Source organism: Sphaeramia orbicularis, chromosome 1 (assembly GCF_902148855.1).
Source record: "Sphaeramia orbicularis chromosome 1, fSphaOr1.1, whole genome shotgun sequence".
Classification (NCBI taxonomy): domain Eukaryota; kingdom Metazoa; phylum Chordata; class Actinopteri; order Kurtiformes; family Apogonidae; genus Sphaeramia; species Sphaeramia orbicularis.
In genome coordinates, this window is record NC_043957.1 from 48,430,874 (window position 1) to 48,442,068 (window position 11,195).

The 11,195-nt window shown below is 38.4% G+C and overlaps 1 protein-coding gene across 2 annotated transcripts; it reads right to left on the bottom strand.

Annotated features, from left to right (window-relative positions):
- Positions 1-565: 565 nt before the first annotated feature.
- On the bottom strand, positions 566-9,818 carry g3bp2a (G3BP stress granule assembly factor 2a). Of its 2 annotated transcripts, none has more exons than XM_030140297.1 (13): positions 9,621-9,818; positions 7,664-7,782; positions 7,491-7,572; positions 6,876-7,049; positions 6,415-6,505; positions 6,212-6,317; positions 5,893-6,073; positions 5,412-5,513; positions 4,917-5,022; positions 4,775-4,834; positions 4,499-4,630; positions 4,258-4,385; positions 566-3,795 (listed from the first exon to the last, which is right to left on the bottom strand). In XM_030140297.1, the coding sequence occupies exons 2-13, from the start codon at positions 7,756-7,758 to the stop codon at positions 3,514-3,516; spliced, it is 1,539 nt and encodes a 512-aa protein (XP_029996157.1). In that variant the 5' UTR covers positions 7,759-7,782; positions 9,621-9,818; the 3' UTR covers positions 566-3,513. The 2 variants fall into 2 exon arrangements, with proteins under 2 accessions (XP_029996157.1, XP_029996163.1); XM_030140303.1 differs by having other exon boundaries at positions 4,267-4,385; positions 9,621-9,817.
- Between the last annotated feature and the right edge of the window lie 1,377 nt (positions 9,819-11,195).

The window sequence follows — 11,195 nt, forward strand, 5'->3', positions numbered from 1 at the left end:
TGTCTGCTGTACAGGTTTCCCCAGAGCAGCAGGATTTTCAGCAATCCAACCGCAAATCAGAGGATCCCTCCAGGCTCAAAGGTCTGCTTTTCCATCATGTTAAGTGCCATTTGATGACAGCAACTGGAAAAAAATCATCATACTCGAGGTAACATGGTTAAAATGACTGAAAAATGTGCAATTTTGTACTAGGGATTCACATAAATGCTTCCATTTGTTAGTTTTTTGCAAGGTGTTTGTGCAAGTTCATTCTGAAATCTAAATGTCAAAAGTGAAAACACTTGCAAAATAAAAGTCAGGATATAACCAAGCTTGTCTTGTGACGTGAAAAATATTTGCATAAAAGCATTTTACGTGCTCAGCATTTATCACTCGACTCCAATAAACAAATAGTAGTGGTTTGTCCTTTTACATGACATGTCTGAAATAGGGAGTATCTCATCTCCACATAAAATGCAAAACACCAGGGACATATCAGATTTTTACCCAGGCTCTCCATTTCATTTACTGTCACATGGCAACACCTGTTATTTGTAGAATAACCTGTAAACATGACAGAAGGGTATGAGTGGTGCTGATATCAGTAGTTTATTGTATGTTAAGTCCAACACATTCAAAATGGAAAGGAAAGAAAAAACAAAAGTAAAATAAAAACTGAAAAACCAAAGCAAAGATTCTCCACCTGCAACAGTTTTGTACTAGCGACAAGTTAAGGGTAAATACAGTAAATTAAAATGGCTGCCAACTGTTTACCGCACCTGCAAAAGCCAAGAAGGTACTTCTTTTCATTCAATAGGACTGGAATGATTCACAATGAGGACCCACTCTACTGCATTTTCAACCACAGGAAAATAAATTTACAGCTGTTTTTCATTTTATTACTATTTTTCTTTTTTTAGTTTGGAAATGGGTGGGTCATTTTTAAGTGGAACAAAAAAAAAAAAAAAAACTCTATCCAACCATAAATTCATATGCTTGAACATTTTTACCACCATTAAATGTAATGCACAGATTAGTCTGAAAGCATGATGGCTCTTCTTCACCACACTGTTGTCTAATCGTCACTATAAAAGTATGACTGCAGTCAAGTACCCATATTAACCAGTTACCTGACATATAAACATTTGGGATCTAGGCACCCATGAGTGCCTTCTGTTACACAATGACCAAAAAAAGCTTTCTGTAGTACAAGGTCAAAGTATGATTGCAACATATTAATAGTCTCTTTTCAAAATTATTTCTACTATCTGAAAATATCTTATCTCAATTACAAGACAGAGCTGAGCGCTACTGGGGAAAAATGATACTAAATATGTCATGTCTGTACATTTAATTTTTTTTCCAACTGTGAGAGCGAGCAATCATTACCTCATGCTGAAAACAAAACAAGCACTAATCTTTTTTTTTTTTTTTCCATTGCCAGATGAGAAATTTGGAGGCTGTATTCAAACTTACAGATTGTCCCAGTAATGTTGGAAATAGTGCAATACCACCAGACAAGGAAGACCTCATATTAATATTTGTCCAAAAATGCTACATCAATCTCATGTCCCATTTCAGTGCAAGACAACAAAAGAACATCTCATGTTTTCCGTTCCAGCTGAAACCGAGGTCTTCCCTCCCTACCAAGTGGTTTAAAAAAAAAAAAAAAAAAAAAAAAAGTAAGTGGACAAGAAGGAGCAATCGGATTAGAATTGCCTCAAGTGGAAATATAAATGAACATAACAGCACAGTGAACAATCAGCATATGAAAATACAAACGCATAAACAACTAGAAAAGTGAGCACAATTATTTGCTAGTCTGTGAGCTGGAACAATGGCCAGCCCTCCCACACAGATCATTACAAAATTGTTGCCGAGAAAAAAACATTAAACAGTCTGACAACTTGTGTCCTGGGATTAAATCGAAGTGCTGCCACGATCTGAGAAAACTATGTTCAGGCTGAAACAATACCTCTTTCCAAAAACCTTTCACTGTAAGCATTGTTGTGTGAAGCTGTGACTTGTTAAACCATGGACCAAGCATTTTAATATCACCATCTTTTAATGTACCTTTTTTGGGAGTAGTTCTTCAGATGAACCTCGTAACCATTTATCAACAAACAGAACTCGAGGCACCTATTGTCTCTACAAAACCCAGAACAGACACACAAAACAAATGTACAAAATCTCACAGCAGATTTATCTTAGGTAGTAAAACAGTATGGAAAATAATGAAATATGCACCTGAAAACAACTTCAAAGATGTGAATACTGATAGTTTTAAATCTGCTCCCAGTAGATAATAGTTCAAAATGAGCTGCTCTATATTAGGAGGCAGCGAGCCTCGAGCCGCAGCGCTTTAGTAAGACTCGAAAAGGTGAAATAGAAGGCACCATCATGCTTTTATCAAGTCAACAGAAATGAAAAATATACACAGAAAAACAAAGCATATAGTAAACTATGGTTTTTGCTGTACATTTATTCTGTTACTCCACATTTTAAGATGGGGAGGGAGGGAAGAGGGAGGGAGCGGTCATCCATCCCAGGTTTGCGGTCAAGCTGGTTGGGATAAACATGAAGAAAAAACTCAGAATCAAAAGAAAACAGAGCGATCCGCCATCATAACCACCACTCTTCTATTGTTCAACTTTGTTTATCCTTTGTCCCCCCACACATTTGGTGAAAGTCCAGGATTTGAGCTTTTTTGTAATTATTTATAAATGAGGAAAAATATAATGTAGATTTGCTTGTTATCTTGTCCATCCAGCAGTAATTGAAGCGTAGTTTTGGGTCAGAAGTGTGAAAAGTACATTGGTCACAGCAGACAGGCTGTGAATGAGGCCTGCCCCAGTAAGTCGTATCGCTTTGAGACAAACGCGTCTCTCCAGCTGCATTCCGAGCATGGATGTCAACGTAACACGACAAAAAGTACCCATTAGTGCATATTGATGAGTGCATTATGCAATTTTGAAGCAGTGGTCTCTCAAAAGGAAAAAAGTAAAAGGCAAGCTTTTCCCCTGGAACTGCACAAATTTTGCATCTCACTCTTTTCCAACAGTAACGGGCAGAAAACTACCATATAAAATGTGCAATTTCATGTGGATTTCGTGAAGCAGCGCCCCAGTTAGGTCAAGGCATATAATCTCTTTTCCAAATGATGGGCTGTATTATCGTTGTTGAAGTCTTATCAGTCCCTCCTAATGTGGCAGATTACTCCTGGTTGGTTTGCCTTTTTCACAAATTTACAAATTAAAGTCTGTGAATTCTTGAGGTACCCGAAAAGGATGCTCAGCTCACAACTAATAAGCGAAATTTTTTGTTTGCTTATTTTGTTTTGTCTATTTCACAAACAAATGGTTGACAGGCTGTGTCACATTCCAAAGCAAAGAGGGGACAAAAAACGAAACAAATACAAAATAAAACAAAAAAACCCAAATATATACGTTTATACATGAAGATTTCTTTTCGTTAACGAGAACGCTTGAAGATGAAGAACACGGTACAACTTCCACACTGCAGGTGGTGCTCTTCTTAACGGCGCTGGGTAGTGAAGCGACCATCTCCCTGACCGCCGGAGCCTCTTCCAGAACCCATGCCAGGCTTGGGGGCCATGCCACCTCGGGGTGGAGGTCCTCTTCCATCGCGTTCTCGCATCATTCCACTTCCCACAATGCCTCGCGAACCTCCAGGGCCACGGTCGTTGCGTCTCATGTCCCGACGTTCATCTCCTCCACCGCGGGTCTCTCGTTCACGCACCGCCCTTGTTTTCTTCTCCTCCACATTCAGACGCACCTCCCCTCGAAACATGATGGGCTGCAAGAGGAAGAGTAAAGTCACTACAGGAGAAAACAAAGACTGACCATCACCCCACGAGTTCACAACCCACATCATTCACTGGTTACCACATAGTCCATCCACAATTTTATGTCAACAAGACTTAAAGAATTTCAAAATTGTTTTTGGGTGAAATAGCCAAGCAAACTAATGAAAATGGCAGAGCAATCTCTCCAAAATGATTGAGGCTTGCAAAATGTTGACTTGGGTCTATATTTATTTTCTCCACAAGATTTGTCTCAAAACCCTGCAACTTAGGAGACGTTACAAGGCTGTGGAAGAGCACTCTCTTGCACTCAGTTTCAGCGTAGAACATTGTCAGCGATTGTCATTCAAATTTTGAGCTTGATTGGTCACATGTCATGCAATGTCAAGTAAAATGCTTATCACCAAACCCACCACCAGATGAATGAAAATGGGTAATGAAATGTTTATACATGCCCCTTCTACCTTGGCCCCCAAGATTCTTTGCACGGGGTCAGAGTCATCAAAGACCACAAATCCAAAATTGGGCAGCTTCCCGCCCACGCCCTTGGTGTTGATCCGCAGTTCTACAACATTTCCATATGCTGTAAAGAAGATAAATAATGTCATGATGACACAAAAAAAACTGTCAATTTTTAAGAAAAAGAAAGTGTACTGAAAATCCATTGACAAAATATTGCTTTTCAAGAAAACATACTCATGAAGAACTCTTTGAGTTCACTCTCATCAATGTCATGTGGGAGGTTGCCAACAAAAAGCTGGTGACTGTCTGGATACCGGACAATCCGCCTACTGTCCATATCAGCAGATTCCGTATCTCCTCTGCCACCTGCAGGTCAGACAAACACATATCAGACTGGGTATTATGATCTTGACAAGAAAGCAACATTTTTGACTTAAGACTAATGGTGAAAAAGGATTACAGATGAACTTAGATACTACTGGACAACATGTGTACTTAAGAAACGCCTACCTTTGTTCACAAAACTCAAGTGTGGTTTTCCTGTTTGAGATTCTGAAGAGGCAACACCATCTGTGTGACAGAAGCATGCAGGTGTTAAGAATGAACCAAGTGAATTGCTCATTGTTTGTGACAAACTTAAGAGTCTTATTACCAGATCTGGGACCCCGAGCAGCGAAGGCTGGTCTATCACGCGTGTTGCGCTGGTCTCTAGGTCGGAGGGGTGCAGCCTGTGACTCCGGTTTGGTTTCAACTCTGGGCTGCACGAAGGAAGATTGCACAAAAAGCAAAACAAAATAAAGGAAAAGCACAATCCACCAGACAAAACTCACTTCATGCAATAACTGATCAGAGTTAACAATGAAGACTGCCATTTGTGCTACTGAGTCTCTTTTATAACAGTGCATATTCACAGGAGCATTACATAAAAAAGCATCATTCACTAATGTGAAGTGCTCTTCACACACACTTAAAAACATATTGCTGCCATTAGCCCTGACAAAAACATTTAATGCAATGTTTCAACATCTGTTAAAATCACAGACAAAAAAAGACCCATTTATATAAAGCACTTCATTCTACTAAAAAAAAATAAAAAGGTCAAACATATACATGTCATAGAAATGCATGTCCAGTGGTGATTCATTACCTGTGAGCTTGGAGCTTTAACAACATGGGGTGAGATTCCAGAGGAGGTGACTGTGCCAGTGGGAGGCAGGTTTTTACTGGTCACTGAAGCCCAGGAAAAAGTCTGTAAAGGACATGACACATCATCATTTAAGCTGCAACAGTAATTGCTCATCCATCATACTCAATCAATCGGTGAACCATTAGGTAAAGCATTATCACCTCTCTTTAAAGCTAAATAGACAGACAATCCAAAATCACTCTGATATCAGTGGTTACTTGTTAAACATTGGTTCACTCATATTAAATACAAACATCATTTTGGCTACGTTGTGTGTTTGTCACTACTTTTAAAGTATATGAAGTCTTTACATGTGGTACAAAGTCCATCAGATTAATCACTCATCTCACATGTGATACTGAAATGCACTCATCTTCAGCATCCTCCTGTCTGTAATCTTAACAAACAGAACAAATAAAGAGTAAGGACACACAAGCCATACTTTGGGAGGCTCCTGGGTGTTTGGTGGAGACTCCACAGGAACTGGTGATGGGGCTTTCTCCTCCATCTCTTCCAGAACCTTCTCATCTACTTCAGCCTTTATCTCCTCTACTTTTGGCTCTGGCTCAGGCTCCGGCTCTGGTTCTGGAGCTGGCTCTTCCATGGGCTCCTCTACTCCATTACTGCATAGCACAATTAGCATGTATTCACTTCCACAGAAAAATTAAGCTGAAACACTTCAAATCCATAAACAAAGCAAAAAACTAAATCTGAAATCCATTCCAGTTCACTATTTAGGATGTAATTGAAGTTTTGCATACGTGACAGGGTGAGGTTCGTAATAGGTGGTGCTGTTCGGGCTTTCCTGAAGTGGCTCTGGAGATGGCTGCCTCTCCTCTGGCTCCTCTTCAACCTCCTCCTCTGATTCTATGAGAGAGAAAGCAGATAAATGAGGTTACTCATACTCATCTTAAACATTCATAAAAGAGAATCTAAACTCTAAATGGCTAATTGTGAAAATTACCCTCATCAAGCTCAGCTTCAGAGTCTCCAAAAACCTCATCCTCATAACGGAAGATGTCATTGTGGACGTAAAACTTGTTTGCCACCGAACCCTAAAGGATAAATGTGTTGGACAACAATGTGAGTGTTAATATTTTATGCGTATATTCATTAGAATAGCTTTCTTTGTGTCTTGAGAGCATAGTAATGCACTTTTAAATTACTCTGTTACATTTTTCTAAAAGTGAGGGCAGGCAGAAAACATGACATGCAACCACTGCTTGTTAAACCACGGATGCTGTGGTTTTGTGGTATGTCCAGTAAGCATTCAGCTACTGAGGGGCCCCAAACGGTCTATTCTTTCAAAGCCACAGAATTATAAAAACCAACAAAAAGCAGTTTACTAATAAAAGTCTAAACGTCATTCTGATAGTTACTAATTGGTGCAATAATCTCAGACAACTATTACTTAACAGTGCTCACCTCTGGAGCAAGCACAAATGTTTGCATAAACTTCCTCATGGGTTGACCGTTGTTGGACAGTTCTCCAAGGACTTGCACCACCACTCCATCGCTTAGTGTAGCGTGGGCATCCACATGCCTGATCTTTGTGTGGCACTCACTAAACTGCAGTGACATCACCTTCTTGTGGATTTCCTATGAGAAAGAATTTAGAGGTGCAAAGATTAGCCAGTTTGGTTTAAGTCAGCACATTTGTACTTTACTTCAAGTCACCAAGAGAGATTTTAAGTCTACATAAAACAAATCATGCCACTGCCTTCAGCATCAATATAGTTCATGTTCCTAAAATTAAAGACACTTTTGTCGTGCTAGAATTAATTTTGCAATGCATAGTTGTCCTCTTTCTCTTACTTATGATCAATTTCATTTACCTTTACAAACAAATCTAAAACTTGAGAATAACTTAGTTACTTTTACATCTCATACTCAATGTTGAAATCTGATGGATTTAAATCAAATAACAGGAACACTAGTGCTCTATGCATGTAGCAGGCATGTTTTTTTATGTATAGCCATCCAACTCCTATTACACTCTATAATTCAAGTGAGTGTGAATTAGTAACCTATGACACATACCGCTTGCCCATACACAGCCTCTGCCAGCTTTCCACTTGGGTCAAGTCCCCCATGAACATAGGAGGAATTCCTCCCATAAAACCTAGAAGAACAACAACATTTAAGAAGTTTTAAGAGTATTCTCTCAACATCCACAGATTTGGCATATTCAATCAGATATTTCAGTAATTTACCTGTGCAGGAAATCTGGTGCCTTGTTTAAAAGTGTGTAATACTGCCTCACAAACTCCCGCCCTACAAGCAGGGGACTTGGCTTCTCCATCACCATTTCTTTGGTAAACAATATTAAGTGCTAAAACAGAAAATAATCCAGAAATTAGTTGAAATAGTATGAATATTTAATTTTTGTATACCCCAATTGAAAAGCATTTCAGTCTGACTACAACCAAGACAATAACATTTAACCATTTCTCCAAAATAGTGTAAATAAAAACTCAACATTAATGCATGATAGTATTTATTGCAAACGTATTTTATCATATTTTATTAGCATTAGCTCAGGATTGTGGCTTTCACTGAAAATTATAGATTTAAGGCAGGTGAATAGCTATCTACATCAATTGTTTATAGTCAGATACATTTTGAGGGAGACAGTATTACTACTCGAACGTGTGGTCTGAATCAGAATCGTGTTTATTGCCATGTAAGTAAACTGGGTTCACAATACTCAGAATTTCCTTCAGTGGTTGATGCATACATATAAAATGGAGTGAGTAAGAAGCACGCAGTAAAAATAAAATAAAATAGAATAAATTAAATAAAGAAGTAAGAGGATAAACAAGTAAGCTAAAGTTCGAAATCTACAATATACAGTGTGGACAAAACCAATAGGTTGTGCCACAATACAAACATGGATGTTGACGAGGACCGAGTACATAAAGTAAATCAAGACACTTCCGTGAAGGAGAACATCGTTTCGCTTTCCTTTGTTTCATTTGGTCCATTTCTTCTGACCCACATCAAGCACAAGCAAGACAGCTGACTGTTCAGCGAGTATGCTAACACATAAGCTACCATTCAACTGCGCCATAACGTCCATCCAATGAGACAAAGAGGGGAACCGGCTGTAGTTAAAAAGGGAAGCGACTGATGTTGGCAATCATAGTTGACGGAGTAGAAAACAAAATACAGAACAATTAAATCGACTTTCAATCATACATCACACACATAATGTGTAACGCTTTGTATGTCAGGCCCTCTGTGATTGTTGGGCCTGACATGTCTAATGCTAACAACATTTCACCATTATCATCAGTAGCGTGTTCATTAGCGGTATGACGTGACAGATTTATAATTTGCATTATATGCAACTGTTCCAGAAAATTCAGCAATGCCATGTGCCCAAACAATCTGCCTCACCGACGTAAACTGTAACTGTGAGACGAATGAGTGGTCATTAAAGCTAATTTGCCGGCCTCTTCAGTGTCATCTTAAATTGCTAACGCTAGCCCGGCAAATAAAACGCATAGCCAGGCTTTGCAAAACCGGTGGTTAGCCTGCTAAGGTTAGCTATAGCCAACTTGTGGCGTCGTCGTTATTTCTTCAGCCGTTGGACATTTATCTTTCACAGAAACAATATCCACAAACAAATGTGTGAATGTTACTGTTCACACAGTAAATGGTATAGCTGACACACTGATAGATGTAAAAATATACAACTGGAACAGGGGAAAACCGAGTAGACATATCTCTAAGACCACTGATAGGAATTGTAATACATCAATAAAATAGATACATTTTAACATAACGAGAACCTAAAATAGAGAATATCAGCTAGTAAATTATAAACTACAAGTACAATTAGCAAATTAACCCACGGACTGAACAAATTTTACACTGTGTTTGAAACAGTTTACATTGTCGAATTCATTGAAACTAACAGAATGCTATTGCTAGCTCAAAGAAAACAAAGAAAGGCAAATTTGCTTTATCCGCAATTGTAAACTACATTGCTAATGGAGGGTATTTGTACAGTTGTTACACATCAGGTTGTCAACTCATAATGATTACTAACTGTCTGTCGAACAGTCGTGGTTCGATTAGACAATGCAGCTAACATTAGCTTGTGCGGTCAACGTTAGCTTGTCAACCGTTTTATAGCTCAATTAGACAAGAAGCGGGCTAACTTACCTTATGAAGGACCTATCTTCGTAGACAGAATGGTTTATAATAAGTAACAACGTGTAACCGGCTATAAACTGTTCTGAAACACAGTGTATCCCAGGTATGTCTGGTGATATTTCCCACGCACTACTAACAGTTTATGATCTCTGCCGTACCAGAGATTGAAGATTTAAAGTGATAGATCCGACTTATTGTTTTACCCCTGCAATCTGGGGCAGGGAACCCCCATTACAACGACTCAGCCAATCAACTGTTTACACTAAACAGCATAAATCATGACGTCGAACAATAACCACGCCCCCAACATTTCCAAATTCACCTTAACATGCTACAGCTCACACTATGGTTTGGCATTCTCCTTGACATCAAGCTTCCATGCCTTATCTGCCTTATATGTCACTTAAAACTTCCATTGTTGCAAAATACTGATCATATATTGACAAAAGCATACCTACTCTTTGTTTCATACAGTTTTCTGCAGATGAAGTAAGTGATTTGGGGACACATCTAGGCATCATTATAATATTATTACCACGTTTGTAGAAACATCTAGAGAAACATTAAAAAAAAAAACCCAAAAAGGTTAAAAACAAAACTTGGTAAAGATGTCCACTGAGTATCAACTGTAACCATTAGATCTGGGAGAGGTCGTTTAGAGTTGTATTTGGTTAATTTCAAAGTTAAATGTATTGATTTTACAATAATTTGGTTTAGGCGGTGCACCTAATACTTATAATCGGAGGCAACATCTTGTAAATGCAAATACTACGAGCTTCCAATGCCAGCTGTGGAGATACTACAGGTAGTTGATTTATATGTTTTGCAAATCATGTTTTGTGTAGTCTATGTATTTTCTTGTATTTCTGGATTTGTTTACTCTTTTTATATAGGGCTCATTCAGTGTCTAGACTGATTGATCAGTAACTTCTCTTAAACATCTGTAATGTATGCACTTGAAATAAAAACGTGGAGAATTCTATTTCTCATGCTGGTATATATTATAAAAAGTGTAATTCTTATAAAGCCTACAGTGTTTATTATGATGAATTTCAATGTATTTATTTAAAATCTGCAATTAAACAATGAACACACACCTGAGTATTGTAAAAAGACTCTTTAAAGACATTCTTTTGGATCAGATCCAAGATAATAAATGTATGAAAACACCAAATGGTTTGCTTTGTGTAAAATATTGTGTAAAAGAACTAGGAAGGGTTGGCAGCACAGTTTTCCCCATCAGAGTAAATGCAGTGTTTCTTAAATCTGGACACTGAGCTCCACCAAGTGGTCAAATAAGATTTGTGTCTTGTGCATTGTCAGAGAAGCTCTACATCTGCATTAGCAGAATATGGACTATGATAATGATTGCAGGCAACTCACAAGAATATTTGACTGTTTTCTATGATTTTTATGGGCTCTAACTCAGAGAAAGTATACTTTAAGTTCACTGCAGTTAGGTCTATTGTACAGAAACACACTTTGTTCTCTTCTGCCTCTACAATGAAGACACAGTGACCTAACACAATATATCAGTGTTTTTCAACCGTGGGGTCACCTGGAATTCAAATGGGGTCACCTGAA